The sequence below is a fragment of the Mustela nivalis genome, assembly GCF_964662115.1.
Source record: "Mustela nivalis genome assembly, chromosome: 12".
Classification (NCBI taxonomy): domain Eukaryota; kingdom Metazoa; phylum Chordata; class Mammalia; order Carnivora; family Mustelidae; genus Mustela; species Mustela nivalis.
The window spans coordinates 55900078-55921202 of NC_139031.1; the positions used below are offsets into that span (position 1 = coordinate 55900078).

General features: G+C 39.3%; 1 protein-coding gene across 7 annotated transcripts in view; it reads left to right on the forward strand.

Moving 5' to 3' along the window:
• The first annotated feature begins 17033 nt into the window (after positions 1–17033).
• Positions 17034–21125, forward strand: part of CRPPA (CDP-L-ribitol pyrophosphorylase A) — a 302846-nt gene continuing 298754 nt past the window's right edge. For 6 of the 7 annotated variants that reach the window (XM_082693007.1, XM_082693011.1, XM_082693005.1 and 3 more), the window contains exon 1: positions 17107–17544. In XM_082693007.1, coding sequence (XP_082549133.1) covers positions 17300–17544 — 245 coding nt within the window. In that variant the 5' untranslated portion in view covers positions 17107–17299. Of the gene's footprint in view, positions 17545–21125 lie in introns of all 7 variants that reach the window. The other variant, XM_082693009.1, reaches the window with a different exon arrangement.

Consider the following 21125-nt stretch of genomic DNA (forward strand, 5'->3'; position numbering starts at 1 on the left):
TATTCTTTAGATGAAAGACTGAAAACTGGATTACTCTTCCACATGATTTTGTTAGCTGCATTTGATAAAAAGAAGTGAACAAATAAAAAGATCATCTGGGACACCTGGTTGGCTCAGTGGGTTAAAGCCTCTGCCTTCAGCTCAGGTCATGATCCCAGGGTCCTGCGATCTAGCTCCACATCAGGCTCTCTGCTCAGCAGGGAGCCTGTTTGTAATCTCTGCTTGTCAAATAAATAAATAAATAAATAAACAAACAAACAAACAAACAAATAAATAAATAAATAACAATAAAATAAAGTAAAAGGTTTATCCAAGAAAACCACTGATCCGTAGAACTGATTTTGATCAGACTGTGTAAAAAAGAGAACAAATCCCATCCCAAAGAGAAAATCTAAGCAATATTTTACACTGACAAAAATGATTTATTTTATTTAAGAAAGGAAAAGGATGAAAGTGTTTTGGAGGGCAGTCAAGTAAAAATATGAATTGTATAGTAATGAAATAGAATATTCAATCTGTTCTTGGCAAAACACATTTTATACAAATCAAATGATCATTTAACCCAAAGTTTTAAAGAAATAAAGCATATATCCATTTATGAATCCCAAGAACACCTTTTTAGTTTTAGAGCACGTACTCTGATTTATTAAGGTTGCTGTAACTTCAACTATATAAGGAGAAGCTGGAAAAAATGAGACTAACATGCTCTCTTGTGCTAACATATCCATATTCTGTCAAAGCGCTATCATTTATTCCATTGCATGAGCTATTTGTGCCTTCAGTCAGGAGATCTTTTTGCAGGGGTGTCTTTCGGCAAAATTGTGAAATGGGCTAGAAACTGCTTTGGCTTTTACAAACCTGAAACATGAATGAAAAGCCAATAGTCACTTGGGTACCTCTAACACCTATGAATTAAATGTACTCAGCCATAACTTCTTGAGTGCCTGCTAGGTGCTCAGTACTATGAAAGGTGCAGGATATACACTGATGAACAATTCAGATATGATTCCTCATTTGCATACTCCTGGTAAAAGTGGAAATCGGTTTAACTATTTTGGAAAACCGTGTGGCATATCTACTGAAGTTGAACATATGCATACCGGATGGCCCAACAATTACAGTGCTTCGTGTATTTACCACAGAGACGCATACATGTGTTCACCAAAAGACGTGTTTCTTATGAACATATATTTATAGCAGTATTATTTGAAATAGTTCCAAATAGAAATTACCCAAATGCAAATCAGCAGTAGAATGGATAAATGGTGGTGTCTTCACACAAGTAATAACCTAGAACAATAAGGGTGGTTTATAACTATACAAAACAATATGATTCTCATAAAAATTATATTGAACAAAAGAAGCCCAACTCAAAATGGTACACACCACATAATTTTATTGTTAGTAAGTCCAAGAAGAAGCAAAAGAAATCAGCTTTTAGAAGTCAGAAACATTCACCTTTGGAGTGTAACAACTTAGAACAGTACCAAGAGTCTTCTGGCATGTTGTTAAAATCTTCTGTTCTTTAATTTGGGTACTTGTTATACAGTTGTGTTCAATTTGTGAAGGTTTGTCGACCTCTGCACTAAGGATATGTGTACTTCTCTTCATAAATATTATAATTTGATTTAAAAAATGTTTCCCTCCCTAAGAAAAATGATCACGGGTAGTTTACAGTTTAGAGTGGCAAATAAGAAATTTTTTAAAAAGATAAATAGCAGAAAGTGCAAGGAAGGAAGTGAAGAGAGTGTAGCAAATCTTAATCAAGTATCTACAATTGGGATAGCACATAAAACAAAGCAAACGATCCTTTGTTTTGTTGATGATCCCTTGTTTGACAATGGAAGTCAATATAAACAGAACATCTGGCTATTCAAAAGTGCCATTTGCCTTCTGGTACTAAGAGTACTCATTAAAAGGGAGGTGCCCCATCTCTAATGGAAGATGTTGTAGACTGGTCAGTGGATTGTTGTGATTGTTCAGTAATGTGTGATTATGCAATGCTCCTTGCATATTCCTGGTTTAAGATCTCTAATTATTTTGTCCAACGTGCCTATGGCGTCACTTCCCCATTCTGCTAGCATCTGTTCTCTTTTATATCTCCTCTGCCCCAGAGGAGGTACTGTCAGCATTTGAGGACTTATAATGGGATGGGTGACATTAAAAACATCTGGGAAGCTGGTACTTTGGCTTCGTTGTAGATAAGCATAATTTAGACCTATTAATTAATTAAATTTTGCTAGCTGAGATCTAGATATTGCACAAATGTCTTTTTTCTTTCAGTTTTCAAAAGAATTTTTTTCTTGACTATATTCTTTGGTATCTGTAAAATCTATTGCATATATTTAATAATGAGAGTAGCATCTGTCACTTAAAAAATAACTCCACTGTATTGTAGTAAATGAATATTTATATATTAAACTCTAAATTAAGTTCTTTTTGAGCCTAATTTAGTCATCCACCCAAAAGAAGTTTAATTATGCCAATCAGCCAGTGAAAATCCCTGGCATCTTAGGATAAGAACATGAGTCAATAACTAAGACTTCATCATCACTTTTTCTCATCATTAATGTGTGAGCAGGAAAAAAAATCTCTTTTTTATAATTACAACAGTTTTAAAAAGCACAAAATCTGTTTAAAACATGCTGTTAATATGTAACAGGCTAAGCAATGTCTAAGAAATGTAATCCTCATTAGAAAAAGATTCATTTCTACTACTCTATGCTACCAAATTTCTTGACTTGGTCACCAGTCCCCTACATGTTGCTTACTGTCAGTTTATATTATCTGCACGAGAATCAACTAATCTTGGCAAATTGAATTCTCAAGACTGGTAAGGAGATAGCAATTTAAAGTCCTCTTTGAAAAGAGCTATTTTAAGTCAGCTCTTGGATCCAACTACAGGATCTAACTATCTAGTTCTTTTTACCCAGGACTTTGCCTCTCCTCTCACTCCTTGACTTTTTGGTCAATCCATTCCTTATTAATGGACTCACCAAGTGGTGGGCAGGCTGAGAAAAGAGAAAGAGAAAGGAATTTAATTGGTCAATTGTGTAAATGTGCACAACTGTGAGACTCTTAGTATTCTTATTTTATAAACCTTGTAGAGATAAGTTTCAAAAAAGTGAAATTTAACAAAGTAAGAAATTTTGTATCTGAAATTTGAGTCTTAAAGAAAGCATATTTAAACAGTACCAAAAATGAGATATTTTCTAATCTTCAAGTTCATGATACCATTTCTGAAAGTAAAGATAATGATATCTTGAATGGTTAAACCACAAAATTCATTATATAGCCTCTTTGGTTTTTGTGTAAAATAAATTTGGAAAAAGGTGTAATTGGTTCAAAGAAAGATCCATCCTTAAGAATGGATGTTCAAACAGTGAATGCTTTTTTTCCTTTCCCTCAAACATGAAATTGTGGTCCTTAAAAAAATAGAAGCTTAGCTAGAACTGGGTTTTAACTGAAAAGATGTCCATTATTTATATACATTTAAAATACAAATACATGTACATGTAAATGCAGGACAGTAATTGTAATGTTATTTGAATATGGGGAGGTACCTGAAAACACTGGAAAAGAATTTAGCACAAACTCCAGTTGTTGACTTTTATTGTTCAATCTTTTCTATAAAGACAGAAATTGGGGGGAACTTTTACTGAACTAAATCAAATTAATGGTTTTTAGTTAAGTACACAGAGTCTTCATTCCAAGTTTAATTCATTTTCCAACAAGTGTATTTTTGAGCACCTGGATATATCAGGCATTTCTCTAGCCCTGGAATTGCTGTGGAGATACAGATAAATTCTCTATCCACAGAGATTTCATTATGGGACAAAATGACAAAGGAGCACCATTATGGAGCAAACTCGAAGGATCATGAACAGAGAATAGAGCAGAAAAATTGCCTTGCTGATTAACTGCCAAACTACCAACACTCCTGTGGGTGGCAGGTTGATTGCCTAGGCAGGTATAAATCAAGCATTCTCTTCAGTACATGCTTTGCCTTTTTACTGATAAAAAGTGCTTGGGGGGGGGACACAAGTTGGTACTGGTTGGAACCCCTCAAACACCACAATCTTTTTATTCAAAAGCACACGCAGGCTTGAAAACAGAAGGCCACCATTCTTTAACCTCCCCATCCCCCCCACCCCACCACCCCCGGCTTTTTTTTTCTTTTCTTTTGTTTTCTTTTTCTTTCTTTCTTTCTTTTTTTTTTTTTTTTTTTTGAGAATTTATTATGAGAAAAGCATTGTGTTAGATCCTGAAGGGAATGCAACAAAAGCATGAGGCAGGCAGGGAGGAACCTTTCCTTCCACTTGAGCACAATTTAGCAGAAGATGATAGAAACCACAAAAATAATCACCAATGTTAGTGTAGAGTTTACTTGAGAGCTTATGGCAAAATTTCATCTCTAAGACTCACATAAATTTTGTTCTGAAAACTATCCTGTGAGGTAAGAGAGGAAAATGATATTATCATGGCTCATTTATGAAGGAAGAAACCGAGCTCTGCCAAAATGAATGACTTTTTCAAAAATCGAAGAGCAAGGGTTGAAGCAAGACTTACCTTGTTCCTTCTTATTTATGACCATTTATGTGTCAAACCACATCTTGCTCTTTCCCATAAGAATATTAATGATATGCAGACTCTCATTCATTCATTTATTTGTCTATTTATAGAACACGTTCTATTTGCCAGCCCCTGGAAGACGTCTCCGGGATACAAAAGTGAGCTATTGTCTGCTCTCACGGTGTTCCCACACATTTGAACTGCACTTTATCTCTTAAAAAACTCTTCATGAAAAGGATACCGTCATCCCTACATCCTCCGTAATACATCATTATTGGTTATATTTTGTCCATAAAGGAATTTAATAACTCACCTAAAGTCATAAAGAAGGTAGGGGCCTAGAAAGATCCAGTCATTACGTAAGTGTTAAAATGAGTACAGAACTACCGACCACTGGCTTTAAATTTTGTTGGACGAGTACCTCTATCACTAAAACATTTTGAGCATGCACTAGCAATATATACATGTAACACATTTTTAGCTAAGATACAACTGCTGTTATACTAATGTTACTACATTGCAAAACTCACAAAAAATAAAATTTAAAAAAGATGAAAATGAAAGCAAATGCAAACAGAAGCTTTAGTATTTACTTTCTGGTGCCTAATGGATGATTTTGCACAACTTTGAGGGTATGCATACCTTTCTTTGGAGGTCCTTATTTATAATAGATGATTATAAACAAGTATTAAAAGGGGGCAGTCAGCATGGGTGAGTGGTACAATGGACAAGGTATTGTACTGAGTCCTAGGCATCTTTTAGACTATGAGTGAATAATCAGCAATCTAAAAAAAACCTTGATCTTCAGACTCTGGTCATAAACGCCTCTATCAAACACTCAAGAGATACAAGTTTGTTTGTTTTGTTTTGTTTTTAAGATTTTATTTATTTGACAGAGAGAGAGAGAGAGAGAGAGAGATCACAAGTAGACAAAGAGGCAGGCAGAGAGAGAAGGGGAAGCAGGCTCCCTGCAGAGCAGAGAGTCCATACAGGGCTCTGTCCCAGGACCCTGGGATCACGACCCGAGCCGAAGGCAGAGGCTTAACCCACTCAGCCACCCAGGCACCCTTATACAAGGTTTTTATGTTCAGTTCTGCTAGTTTGTGTCTCAGTTGTGCTTCTCAGCTTGTTGATAACATGACAACGAAAGAGTTTGAATGCTAATGATTATAAGCAAGAAAATTTTGAACGAATGGATCTCCGTCCCAGAATCACAAAAAGGAGAAATCGTTAGATTTTATTCCATTCATGGGACAAACTTAATTAAAAGGGGAACGTTTGAACCAGCAACATTTTATTTCAATGTCCAACTAGCTATTAATATAATTTGTGCTGTTGCAATAACTATGCTACGTTATGAAAATATTTAGCTATCATTCATGAAGGAGAGATCACTTTCTCTCCCACAACAAACTCCTTAGTGGAGCTCCATTTTAATTACTTTTTAATAATTTGAACACAATCTTCCTTCACAGAAAACAATTTTCCACTTCCAACCTAGGGTACAATGCAATTTTTTAGATGTTAGCTCAGTGAATAGTTTTTACCAGGAAAAAGTAAGCAAATTTCAATTCATCCTTTCTTTGAGGGATTTAAAACATGTGATTTAGGCGTATAAAATCAGTTTTATAAAATCCCAAACCTAATATACACACACAAAAACTCTCGCAGCCTTCTAAAATTAGTTAACAAGCAATAGAATAATAAATGAAAGTTTTTGTCTGTACCACTGCATTACCCCACTTTAGGACGCAAAATGTGCAGTGTATTTCCTAGGCCCTGTGTCTCCTGAAATTTTGCAACACGGTGGCTTTGGTCCCTGGGTATTATGCTAGGACAAGCTAGGAAATGAAAGTATTGTTTTTGTAAAGGGTACTGATGTCTCTGTGTTATACCAGGGATGTTTGGAAAAAAAAAAAAAAACAATTGAACATGTTTAAGACTTTTAAAAAACTTTTTTCAAATTGAACAACAAAGGCCATTAAAAATTGAGTCACTGTGAAATTTGGGACAATATTTCATCATGAACGTGGAGCTCAATTTCAATTTATTTGTAATACACTTCTATTCAAGAAGAGTTATGGTGGCTTATGTCAGACAATTTTTGAAATGAAGATTTAGAAATAATAGAAAATGTTGAAGTCAGGTAAGAAAATGGGGAAGTAGTAATATTTGGAGAAAAAAATTTAATTTATGTTCTGGAATGATGATGTAAGGGCCATCATTCACAATGAAAAGAAATCTTGATTTCTAAGGCATCTTATACTTTTCTATGCTTCTAAGCTTAAAAACTTAGCTCATCAAATTTTATGAGTGTGTGCTGTAGGAGATATTGCTTATCATTCACTGAAGAACAGTTTATTGTAAAATTTGGTCAAGATCGGTAGTAAAGAACTGAACTTCACTATGAAAAGTACTGAGAACAACCTGAAAACCTTGACCTCTTCTTTGGAGGTCTGCATAGTTTACACAGCCCTAGCATCACAGCCCACCACATCTTTTGTCAAGTCACTAATGTCAGGCTCCCCGTCAGCAAAAAGGCAGCAATGATCAACTTCGTTTCACACACACAGTTGTGAGATCTGAAAGAATTATTGATATAAACACATAAAACTGTCCTTTGCAGGCAATACCTATAATTAGCTGTAATTACTCAACAAGGTTATGGAACCACAGAGAAAAAGTGGACCTCTCCCTTGATTCTGTGGTCAATCCACCACGCCAGCGAATCAGGTTTTCTACCTTTGTGTATAATCTAGTACAGTGACAGCCAACAGAGGTGCTTGTAATTAGAACTTTTAAGCTGTCCCTTCAGAATCCCATTCAGCATTTGCACCTGTAAAAGTCCAACAGATGATTTCAATGTGTAGCCTCTCTGAGAACTCCTTATCCATATTTTTGCCAAGAAGGACGTGGAACTGTTTTTTTACCTCCCAAGTTTCTAGTTCATCAGCTGCTGTTGCCTTAGCAGCCGTTATTACGATGGGGGTCTCTGGTTCCACATGGAGTAGGATCAGAAGTTTGAATAGAGCCAAAGTCAAAGTCATCCTCCCTCTCTGACACCATCTGATTTTCCCCATCTGTTGACCGTTTCTTCCACTGTTTCCTGGCCTGACACATTTACTCATAAACTTGCCACTTACTCTTCAGAAAATTTGGAACTGGGGACCAGGCTCTCAGAACTGCTGAATCCAGTTCTAGTCCTAAAATATGAAGAAGCAATTCACAGTTCAAATGTGGCATATATGATTTGAAAAGAGAGGTCTAATTCAGAAAAACAAGGTAGCTGAAATAGGATCCCCTGTCCATATGAAAAAAATTAGGCACGTGCATTATTTTTCTCCAAGTGTTACCACCAGGGTGTTGTTTATAAAAAATTGAAAACCAGGGAGTCATTCCAATGAATCAAGTTTGTGCATCTGTAATAGATATTAGATGCTTTGGCCCTCTTTCCAAGATAGTGTAGGTTTAATATTTAGAAATTCCTGGTTGACTGAACCTCTAACTATAGCTGAAGAAAATGAAAACCCATATCATTTTGTAGAAATAATTTTTTTTTTTTTTTTTAAGAATAAATGGTCACAACAGATTGTAATAGAGCTTACAGTTTTCAGTTTGGGAGTAAAGAAAGTCGCTTTCCAAATTGTTCATAGACTTCCAAAGAATTGTGTTTGTCATCTCTGTTATTGCAAGTACTTCCTCATATTTTTAGTTTTATTGGATTCTAAATTAAGAACACCATTAACACCATTTGAAATAGTTTTAACTGATTAAAGTTGAATTTAGCACTTGTGATTAAAATTTAAAAAGTGAAAGTAAATAAAAATAATGAAAAACTGTCACCATCACCATTTGCCCTATTATAAAGTGCTAGCTGACACAGTAGGGTTCTGAGGAAAGCTTCTCTTATGAGAGAGACCGAAAGTTGTCAGATCTTGGAAATCAGTTTTTGGACTATCACTTGGTATGTGTAACAATAGGGACTTCATTTAGTAGTAGAAATGATTTCTTTGGTACATGTTCACTTGACTAACACTGTAGCCCTAGTTTTGACTTTTAGGATGGTAGAAAGGATGGTTTTGGACAGTTATTGGTAGTTTATAGTAAAATCAGTAGGAACAAATTCCAAAGAGCAGATAAGGCCATTGGAATCACCCTGCATTTCTTTGACCCTTTTCTCTCTTAGAAATTACCCTTAGAGTCCTCTGCTCTGTTGTAGCCAGGAATCTATGGAGTCTGTAAATTTGAGTAGATGTTACCCTGATCTAAAGACATATGAATCCCCGTAATGGGTGACTGCTGCCTTTAGAAGGTTGTCTGCAAAGATGATCATTACTAATTCCTCCTTTCCCTGTGTATGCTATTCTTTGCATCAAGGTATAGATCCATTTCCCCTTTTGTTGGATTTGGGCTGGTCTTGTGACTTCTTTTGACCAAAAGAATGAGAAAGAAGTAATTCTCTGCCAGTCCTGGACATAGAATCTAAGAGGCCTAGTGCAATATACTTTTGATTTCTTAGAACCCATTTGCTATGTACAGAAGGCAAAGGTTATCATGTTAGAGAAAGATCACATGAAGGGAACTGAGATGCCCCAGCCAGTAGCCCAGCACCAAGGCCCCAAACCTATGAATGAATCCATTTTTGGATCCTTCCACAGCCTCAGTTGAACTTCCCCGGTCAACCCCAAAGGAGAGGGAGATGAGCGTCTTAATTCAACCCAAGCCAGATTCCTGATTTACAGAATTGAGAGCGATATAATGGTTATTTTAAGACTCTGAGTTTAGGAATGGTTTGTTGTAAAGCAGTAGACAACTGGAAAGAAAGTTCTAAAATAATATAGTTCTTGTTCTCCAGAATTTAATCTGATTTAGCAATTACATAGCACACTTATCTTTGACCATCCATTGAAAATAAAGACTAGTAAGTGGATAATCTTTAAGATTAGACTCGCACTGACCTCATGCGTAAAGTTTGTTCCTTGAGTTCTTGTTATTTTTTCTAGGCCTTGGAAGTTTCCGGAGTTAAAAGAAGATGTTTTTATTTTTATTTATTTTTATTTTTTAAGTATTTATCTCTGAGCAGGAGAGAGAGAGGGAGAGCACATACATGCACATGAGTGAGGGAAGGGCAGAAGGCTGGACTCTTTAAGCAGACTTCCTGCTGAGCGTGGAGCCCAACATGGGGCTCAATCCCCCAACCCATGAGATCATGACTAGAGCTGAAACCAAGAGCTGGATGCTCAGCAGACTAAGTCCCCCAGGTGCCCCAAATATCATGTTTTTAGATTATGATTCTGATATTTACTAAAATAGGAATGTCTCAACTTTTACTAGTTGTCATTTCCCAAGATAAATGAGAAGATGAGATTTTCATCACTTTGAGATCCAGGTTTAGTTGGGTAGAATGGCCTTAGTGTCACAACTCGAACAATCCTTGATCTTAGCAGCAGCCGCCAGTGGCTATGGGAGATAAATTAAGGCCAGTTTATAGAACATCCCAAGGAAACCCAGGCATCAGAATTCGTAGGCTTGACCCTGTGGTGGCATCTGTTTTTATGTGATTAATTTTTTTGGAGAAGTTATCCAGCCAATTAATTGGAAATTAGCCTTTTGGTGACTTGAGACTTTCCATTCAATTTGGGGTCCTGTTTCACCTTATACCAAAGAGATGGGAAATTGTATATATGTTTTTAAAGATTTTATTTATTCATTTGAGAAGAGAGAGACAAAGAGCACACACAAAGGGAGAGAGGCAGAGGGAGAGGGAGAAGCAGGCTCCCTGCTGAGCCAGCCGGGAGCCTGATGTGGGGCTCATTCCAGGACCTGGAAATCATGACCTGAGCCGAAGGTAGACACCTAACCATCTGAGCCACCCAGGTGCCAGGATGGGGAATTCTAAGCAAGAAGAAAGTTGCCAGAAGGTGGATACACCCCATGAACAGTAAGGCAGTTCTTCCAGGCAATAAGATAAATTCAGAATGGAACCTTCCCACAGGATGGCGCTGCTAGTCCTGGTCAGGACTGGCAGGGTTGGGCCCACAGGTAAAGTCACAGATGAACTACTGGTCAGCAGAACTGATGGTGAGATAGATACCCAGTTCAGGAGATAGTGGGGAGAAAGGGAAAAGGATCAGGAAGGCAAGGTGCCAGGAGGGCCAACGACATACATAACAGAAATGTGAACATTTGCCCAGGACCAGTGTTGGCTAGTTTGTGCATATTTTTGTTATTGTACTATAGCAGTTAATAATAATCATGGGTTTTTATGAAGTTAGGAGAGATTAATTGCTAAGGAAAGATTTGACAAAAGGGGAAGTGTTTTTCCTTTTAATCTTTTGTCAAGGTCTTGAGGTCTTTTAAGAAATGAATGATAGAAGAGCGAGAAGAAATATGAAGTTGGGGTGAGAAGAATGAGTGCAAATTTTAAATTGAAATTTTTTTTTCATTTGGGAATAGTTTTAAGCATTCAAATGTTTCTGAAGACTAAGTGAAAATTGGTCTTTATGCATTTAGGTTTATATCCACTAGCACATTTAACATTCTTCCATTTATTCATTCATTCTTTCACTTCTGTCTTAAACCAATTAGCAGTAGCCATGGTCACAAATGGAAATACTTAATTTTTCTATTTAAATTATTTCTATTCGCATACAATATAAACAACAGAATGACCTAATTTCTCCCCCTTTGCGATCTGCCGCAAGTTATTTCTACATGAAACATTGTCTCTCTGTCACCACTAAGTGCTTCTTGTCTAAGCCTGTCTAGGTTATTGTTCTAACTAGAATTTCCAGCATCTGCCCAAACTCTGCATCCTTCTTGTCCTCCTCCTCCTCTGCTTCTTCTTCTCTTCATCTTTTTCCTCTTTTTTCCTTCTTCTCCTTTACCTTCTCACCTTCTTCCTTGTCACTAGCCCAGTAAGTACCCCAAGCTAGAGAGCAATGAAGTGGCACTTTTTAATTTAATTTTTTTTTTTTTTTTTTTTTACAAAAATTAGAAGCTTGTTTCGATCCTCATATTCTTTGGATGTCACTGAAGAAACTGAATTACCAGTGTCTCAGTCTTCCTTCTCTCCCTTAACCTGGCTATCCCACTGGTCTCTCTCTTCACCTGACCATAGTCTCTTTTGATGTGTTTAAGATTTGGTATCCCTGTGGTTAAGGGATTATTAGGCAATGATGTCCCACATTCAGACTCTATCAGACAGCTCATCTCCTGTCCTTATTCCGTGCTTTTTCAGGGTGGTGGTGGTTGTGGTCATAATGCCATGTCCAAATTCTTACTCCTCGGAAGATAGTATTAATAGAATTTTCTGGAAGCATTAAAGCTTATTAAAAAAATATTTTGGGGATGCCTGGGTGGCTCCATCAGTTACACATCTGCCTTTGACTCAGGTTATGATCCCAGGGTCCTGGGATGGAGCCTCACATCGGGGCTCTTTGCTCAGCAGGGAGTCTGCTTCTCCCTTGCCTGCCACTCTCTCTGTTTGTGCTCTCTCTCTCTCTCTGACAAATAAATAAGTAAAATCTTAAAAGATAAAATTATTTTAGTAATGAGTTGCAGTTAAAATGTATAAGGATAGCTGCTGTTAATGTCTCTCCCGTATAAAAGCAAATCCTCCTCTTCTAGCTTTTGCTCTTCTTTGATGATTCTGATTATTCTTCCCTTCCACAGATTATGAAAAATAGTCACGACCAATTCTAGACTAGTCATTTGTTTTCTAAACAAACTTTTCAAAGATATCTCCCCTCCCACATTCCTTATGTGTAGAGATCATTCCCCTCTTTTAGTTTCTGAAGTTATGTGGCACCCAACAATAGAATTGTACCCTTTAGTTCTGTGTCCAGAAGCAGAATTCCAGGCAACAATTTCAATTCTGCTTAAGTTGTGGTCAAAGATATGGCCTTTGGTAGCTCTCAGAGGTAATTTGTTTTTAAATGACAGTTCTATAGAAATATGAGGCAGATAATTCCGTTCTCCATTTCTCTAACATCATTCTCCCTGCTACACTTAAATATTTTTCCCTGGTGTTTTTCTCCTTATAAATTAACAAGGAAATAAAACACAACTCTTTTAATGGATTTCTTAAGCAAGTTTTATTTGGCATGTTTAATGTATTATATGTCCTTGCTTTAGGTCTTGAAATTAAATGCATTGAATATAAAGCAAATTGGGGTGTAATTTTGTAAAAATCTGGGTTTATTTTTATTTATTTATTTTTAAAGATTTTATTTATCAAGAGAGCACACATGTGCACGAAGGAGTAGGGAGAGAGGGAGAGGGACAGCAGGGACCCTGACCTGGGGCTCCACTCAGGGCTCCCACCCAGGACCCTGAGGTCATGACTTGAGCCAAAGTCAGATATTTAACCAACTGAGCCACCCAAGCACTCCTTAACTGTAGGTCTAGTCAATATTTACATAGACTCACCTAAGGGAGAATTTAAGAAAAGCAGATTTCTGGGCCTACTCCAGATCGATTGTATCAAAATTTCTGTCAGAGAGTGCCAATAATACATTTTCTAAGATTATTATATGATCTATAATACGTAAATGATATTATATAAAATACATAACAAATACTATATATGTTAACAAATGTCTTGAAATGATTCTTATGTCAAGTTAAACTTTGGTAGCATTAATGATATTAAGTTTATCGTTCAGTCCTAAGACTATTTATCAGTTTCCTTTCTTAGCTATAATAGGAAAAACAAAGTAGACAGTGGAGACAGCTGAATATTTGCTTTGTGAGAAAATGAAAGCTGGTATTCTTGTTGTCGTATGGTGTTTAGTTTGAATTATCCACAGAAAGGCCTCATTGTGGAGCATCATTTTTTTTAATGTATAAAAATGAGTTAAAGGTCAGAGGTTAATAGACTACAACATAAGACAAAATGGCAAAACAGGAACTGGGATTCATAGACTGATGGAAATACTGGGACTGGCCCATGGTAGAGCAGTAATACATCCTGTTTGGCTCCTATTTCAGCAGTTAAAGGGTAAACCATTAAGCTGTTCATTAGCCTTTGTGAGCAACAGCCCAACTAACCTCTAGAAATGCTTTTAAAATGCTAAGTATGGATAGGGAGGGGGAATGATTGGCAGTGATAATTATGCTTGGATTAACACTAAAAAAAAAAATAAACTCAATCTAATCTAAAATTTAGTAGTAATCATAATAATGTCCCTGAGATACTCTTCCAGGATACACTGCTAAAGAAACAAACAACAAGGGGGAGTTTTAGGCCTTTCAGATATGAAGATGAGAGCCACTTTCATCCAATGGGCACTTCTATACACATTAAAAAAATGAAGACATTTTAAGGTGAGTTTATTAAATTGTGGTACACATTTAACAAAGCTATGCTTTGAATATTTGCAGTACATTGAAACACATTTTATTATTCACAGGATAGTTAAAGAGTATGTTAAAAATCATAGTGTACTGAGAGTGTAGTTATGGGACATAAGTGAAGTCAAATGGACAGTGTTTTCTTTCTTGTCACATCACTTTATTTCTACCATGTATAACTTCATTTGAAGATTAGCATCAAGTTAGAAGTTTGAAGGTTTTCCTGAGTATAAAACTGTATTAGTTTCCTGTGTTTGTTTTAACAAATCACAAATATAGTGGCTTAAAACAAACAAGTTTATTATCTAAGTGTTGTAGATGTGAGCAATCTCAAAAATGGGGTGGCAGGGCTACGTTTTTCTGGAATTTCTTGAAGAATTTGGTTCCTTGCTCTACCCAGTTTCTAGAAGCTCCTGGAATCCTTGGCTCATAGCTTCCTACACTCCCTATTACTGTGACCTACAGTTCAGTTCAGTCCTCACACTTGTTTCTTGGATTCTGATCACTCTCTTTAAGGACACTTGTGATTATATTGGGCACACCTGATCACCCAGGATACACTCCACATCTGAAGGGCTTTCATTTAATTACAGCTGGAATGTTCCTTTTATAAGGTTGGGTAACATATTCACAGGTTTCAGGGTTTAGAACATGGGCAAGTTTGGGAAAGCATTATTTTTACCTACCATAGACGCCCAGACCGAAAACGACTAGAAGAATTTTCCCCTTTCTGTGCTCTGCATTGTGATATGGTTGGGGTTTATTTTCTCTAAACTTACCAGCTGACCATTGTTTACTGTAAAGTGGTTATTACCAATGGGTCACAGAGGTTTTTATTTTCCAAGGTAGGCACTTTTAGCTACTTGTTGCAGAGAAGATAATTTCATAATGTAGCTGTTACAACCTGGTATAGGACTACATGGAAACTACCTTTTTTTTTTTTAACCTAAAGTATGCATAATAAGGAACTAATTTTTTATATCTGTATAAAAAGATAGAGGAAAAAATGTTGCTTCTGGGGGCGCCTGGGTGGCTCAGTGGGTTAAGCCGCTGCCTTCGGCTCAGGTCATAACATACAGTATAAAAGCTCTAAAATTCATAGTGAACAGAGCAAAATTTATATATTTCTCTAAAACAAAGCTAAATCAATAAAACATGATTCTTCCAAAAATTTGTAAAGATTTAATTATTTATAATACATAGCAATTGATATAAGACTTTTATTACTATGCTTGCTTTTTTTTTTTTTTTTTTTTTTTTTGCTGAAGATTAAGGAAAAATAGGGATGCCTGGATGGCTCATTGGGTTAGGTGTCTGCCTTCGGCTCAGGTCATAATCCCAGGGTTCTGTGATGGAGCCCCGCATTGGGCTCCCTGCTCAGCCGGGGGTTTGCTTCTCCCTTTCTCCCTCTGTGATTTCTCTCTCTCTCTCTTTCTCCAATAAATAAAGGAATCTTTAAAAAGTGAAAAATAATTTTTAACTTCACTATTAGATTAAGAAGGGAAGCTAAAATTAATATTAATAGAAACAATTATTTGATTTGCATTTCCTCCTCTGTATAGATTCCTTTATTCATTTACCCATTCAGTTTGTCAACAGGCTTTGGGTGTCTAGTATAAGCCAGACACAGGGGTGGTGGTGGTGCTACCAAGTTAAGTGTATTATGAAGCTTATTTTCCAGCTAAGAGTCAGTGCTATGATAAACTGCAATTATAATGGAGCTAAACACTAATTATAATAAAAGTACTTTCTTGTTACTTTTTATTGAAAGTACTTCTATATTGAAACTTGTGTGCTGAAAATACAAGTGTACTGAATGTATTAAAAACATGTTCAGGGACGCCTGGGTGGCTCAGTGGGTTGAGCCTCTGCTTTCTGCTCAGGTCATGATCCCAGGGTCTTGGGATCAAGCCCAGCATTGGGCTCTCTGCTCAGCGGGGAGCCTGCTTCCCCCTCTCCCTACTTGTGATCTCTCTCTCTGTCAAATAAATAAATAAAATCTTAAAAAAAAAAAAAAAACCCATGTTCGGTCACTGATAAATAAAAGAAAAATTATATTTTAATTTAAACTGGGGAAAACGGGTAAAAATACTGTGTTGGAATATTACAACCTGATAATATTTTCAGCACTTAAAAGATTCCTTTTTTTTTAAAACAACCTTACATTAACTATTTATAGGTGAAGATTAAATTAGCAAATATTTAAAAATAAATATATTTCAATCATGATAAACTGACTCAATCCGCTCATTCAATACATATTTATTAAACTTTATTTTTAATTCCAGGAGCTGAGCACAAAACCCAAACCAAAAAATTAAGTATCCTACTCTCATGGAGTTTACATTCCAGGGACCTAAAACAATGGGCTCTGACATTGCAAATACTGAACTCGATTTCTCTGGTGAACACGACCAGCAAGGACAGAACTCAATAAGGGCATATATGCTCCAGGCCTGGAATCCCTGAACTCTGCGTGCAAGGGCCTGAAGGCAGCTCTGCCATTAGGTGTGCAATTTTACACAAGTTATTTCAATAGTACCACCTTTATCTTTCTCTGTAAAAAAACCAAAACAAACAAAGCCCCAGTAATAGTAGGGTTCTCCTGGGGATTAAATGAGCCCCTGTGTGTGGGCTTGTTCAGCGATTATTGGTATCATTGCTTTGCCTCTGTGGGCCCATTAGAATTAGCTGGGGATCTTGAAAAACAGGCGAACACTCCGGCCACACCGCGGACTAATTAAATCCCAGTCCCTGAGGGTGGGACCTAGGCGTCAGCACTTTCTGACCTCCCCAGATAGTTGCAGTTTGCAGACAAATTTGAGACCCGCAGCAGTCTGGTTTTAAGTAGATGTGGTTCATAATAACATTTGTCCATCCACCTGTCTTTCCTGAGGGGGACTCAGGAAGCCTCACGAGCTTAAGCACAGGTAGAAATTTCTCTGTCCCAGCCCGTGACTTGAATGCCAATGTCTCCAAGGGGAGAGGGGCTGGAGGGCGTCCCGACCTCCACAGCCTACGCGTAGCTGTGAAGTTTCCTGGGGCCCGCCGGTGTGTACCGAGGGCTGCGGCTTCCCCCTGAGGCGACTGCGGGGCCCGCCAGAGGAGCGAGGAGGCGCGGAACTCAGGCCTGCCGGGGGCGCTGGGCTCGGAGCAGAGGCCGCGGACGCGGCCAGAAGGAGCTTGGCGGCTGGACCGTCCCCTTCGAACACGCCGCGGCCTGGCCCTCGCGGCTGCCTGCGCTCTCCGTCCGTGGGCGCCGTCCCCGCTCACCCGCTCTTCCCCCTTTTCCCCCCTGGCCCAGCCGCGGGCCCGAGCACCCGCCGGGCGCTCTGGCCCAGGGCCAGCCAGGCCTGCCGCGCCGCTCGCCGCCATGGAGCCCAGGCCCGCCGCACCGGGGCCTTGTCCCGGCGACTCCCGCGTCGCGGAGGCGGCGGCCGCGGCTTCTCCGCTGCACCCGGCCGAGGCCCGGGTCGAGCCCGGGCGCCGCGCTCCCAGCGTGGCTGCCGTGTTGCCGGCGGGGGGAAGCGGGGAGAGGATGGGCGTCCCCACCCCGAAGCAGTTCTGTCCCATCCTGGAGAGGCCGCTCATCAGCTACACCCTGCAGGCCTTGGAGAGGTAATGCGGCGCCAGGCGCGCCCCCGGTTCCCGGCCCGGCCTCCCGCTCCCTCCCCGGCCCGCCTAGGGCGGCCCGCGACACCTGCCCCTCGTGGTGCCTTCGCGCGGGCGCCTTCTCTCGGCGGACGGCGGGGCCGACTCCACCGGCTCTGTCCCGCCGACGCGGGTCCGGGCTCGCTTGCCCTTCAGAGATGGGCGGCTCTGCCCCTCGGACAGGCCGGCAAACCAGCGGGGCTGCCCCGCCGCGGCAGGCCTTGGCGGAGGGGGTGGGGGGAGCCCGGCTGGCGGAGCTGGACTGAGGAAGGAGAGCCTGGCCTGGGACTAAGAGGCGTTTCGTTTCAACAGTAGCCCCAGTGTGGCCCTTTGCGGAGTCTCTCCTGCCTGTTTGCCTCTTGCTCTCTCTCAAGCACTCCGTGCATGCGTGAATTGGAGTTTTAGACGAAACTTTACTTTATCCATTCATGGGTAAACGCCAGCTGAGGATCTCTTAGGGCCCCGTGTTGGTTACGAAGTGTTGAAGGTGGGCCGAGGGGCAGGATTTAATCCCAGCTTTTCAATGGTGTATATGGATTTAAGAGAGCGAGATTCTGAAGTTAAGGCCAATATATGCCCTATACAGTTACAAAATGCACTGACGCGTAGGGGAAAGGGAGAGGGAATGAGGGTAGCGAGGATTAGGGGAGCCTCAGGGAGGTGAAAAGGGGGCTTGTCACTTATGTGTTAACACCCAGTTATATGACTGAGCGTGCGGTGAGGCTGGAGGGGTGGAAAGAGGGCAGTTTCGAAGGTCCACAGACGTGCTGGAAAGGGTGCTGAGATGGCTGGAAGCCAGTGTGTTGTGATAGGATGTTAAACCTTGAAATAACCTTTGTAGCTCAAGAGAGATGACCTCTTTTAGCTTATCATTTGGAGGTGGCTATTCAGTTGCTACTAATCAAAGGACAGAAGCCCATTTTTCCAGAAAAGATCTCTCTGCCCCACCATGCTGTACACACCACAAAAGCCCAAGGGCCCGAGTTGCTTTGTGTATGGTTATCTTCCTAAATGTTGGCGTTTGGGAAAAGGAAGCATGAAGAGTCCTAATCACCCTTGATTCACGTAATCAGGCCTGTGGTTCCATCTGAAACCCAGACAAACCCTGAAACAGCTCCAGATGCTTCCCCATTCTGTAGTCTACCTTTTCTCTACGTATGCATCATGTAACTACAGGGATTGGATCCTAGATCTTGTGACAACATAGCTCATTATGTAGGTGGTATTACGGGACACAATGGAATCTGGCCCTCAGAATCTAACTGCTGAATTACCAGGTGTAGCGAAATACAGTGTTTTTTACATTTAATTTTCCTTCCTGTGAAGGAAATTAGCATTATTAGCATGTTCGCATCTTCTGAGGGAGCCTGAGATAGGTGGTTACTGCAAAAATCTTTAAAAGAATTTTCTAGAAAGGCCTTATTTATGGAAGATGGGGAATACAGTTTTCTTTTAGTAACAGGAGTGATACAATTCTAATAGCAACTGCTTAAATCTCCATTTTGAAATACTCCGGGGCGTTTTTTTGGTCACTGTTACAATGCCTGAACTTAAGGAATGCTTATATTTGGGTTGTGTTTCAGGAAGTTCTTGGAAACCTTGCATTACAGGGGTTTAGGTATGGGTACTTCTGAGCCATTTCCTAAACGAAGGGCATTCTCTTGACTGCTAATAGACTTCCTAGAGCATGGTGCTAAAAGACCCTAGGTTATTTCATCCCCCTGAATTATTCAGGGTCAAATAAGGAAAGGAAATGGAAGCATAAAATGTTGTAAAATTCTTGCCTTTTGCTCTTTGGTGAAATTATGCATGTTTACCATTACTGTAGGGGAAGAGCAGCTCTCATTGTCCCAAATAAAAGCTGTAATTGGGTATCACCACTGTCTTGTCATTTCGTTTATTTTAGGACAGTGTCTGCGCTGTGAGTATGGGTTGTGTATGAAATTTCATTTCAAATCTCTTTTGTCCTTTGTAAATTAAGATTTTCCTTTCTCAAACTTTTGCCATCTTACCAACAGAGGTTGCTGTGAGTTATCTTTATTTCTTCGTTAATCTTGAGTAAGAAAGATAGTGATGGAAAAATGACCCTTACGGTGTGATCTGTCTTTCAGAATTTTGAGCCAGTATAAAATTACAGGGAATGAGAGATTTTGCCTCTGAAGTTTGGTCCACAGTTCTTCAGAGTCCAGAGTGCGAACCATTACACTATGGAACGGGTCCACAGTTCTTCAGTTGAGATGGGGAAATGTGAAGAAATGTAGCTAGTCTTGGTTTTAGTTAAATACTTGTTTAGATGGCATTATTTCCACTCTTGCATTTTTCCACCCAAAAAGACTACACAAGGGAAAATGAATGTAAGAGGTGCTGGAGTCCATAAAAGATGACAACAAAATGTTAGAAGAACAGAATGGTAATCAGTCAGACTGACCAGTCCTAAGAAAGTGGGAACAGTCCCAAAGAAGCATGTTGGTTGAAATCCCAGGATCTTGGAAAGGTTCAGGAATTAGGGGTACAGGATACTTCTGAAGGTGAGGTGGACAGCTAAAAAAAAGCCCCCAAACCCAAAAACCCAACTGGTTGAAACCTTTGAAAGAAGCATTTAAACTCCGAGATTGCTGTCAAAATCCTGGAGGTTTATTCTCTGACTCCGCACAGCCAGTGGCTGAGTAAGGGGTTCCATGACCATAGAGGAATTAAGAGCAAAGATTCTTACGTGGAATGGTAAGATCCTTAGCGTCTAAGGTTAGCTCAAGGGAGTTTCTTCTCAAAGAACATGGTGTATATTAAAGTACCTGTTCTTCAGTCACAGAAAAGAACTCTTTTTGCCCCCATTGTACTAACAAGAATCTGAGGTCAAGAGTCCTATGCCCTTATCTAACTATTGATTTGTGAGCAGTTTCTGAAAGAATTACTGATTTAAGAAAACTTAGGTGACAATGGCATTGGTGGCCTAAAGCTCTGACAGTTAAATTGTAAAATACACTTAAAATTGATCCACTCAATTATTTTACTATCTAAAAAATGTATTCCCAGGTCTTAGGTAGAAAGTAAAAATTCCTGCCAGCAGTCTTACTTCTCTTTTCAAATAATTAAAGAAACTCTCAGAGTGGTGAGTTAACCTAAACATAGCGGAATGAATAAAATGACAACTGTAAGAAAAGCGAGCTAATGAGGCAAACTTGGGCTTTTGCTGCTTAAGATTCATGGTGGAGTGGGCTGGGAGTGGGAGTTCCTCTGCTGATACATTTGAACAAGGTCTCTCACAGCCCCTCTCTATAGTTGGTGAGGTTACTTGTTTCCTGAGATAGGAGAACACTGCCCAAGAGGACTTGTTCCTTGATACCGGTTCAGTGCACATCAAAACATTATAATAAACTGGCAGCCCATATAAATCTAATGGAAGAAAATGGGCTGTCCCACCAATAAAAAAGCACTGCAAATTTTTTATAGTAATGCCTATATCATTGTATATTAACATGTTGGCCTTCTATTTCTAGTTTGTCTCCTTTAATTTGGCTAATGTGCATTAGTCAGCATAAGTGTGGTAA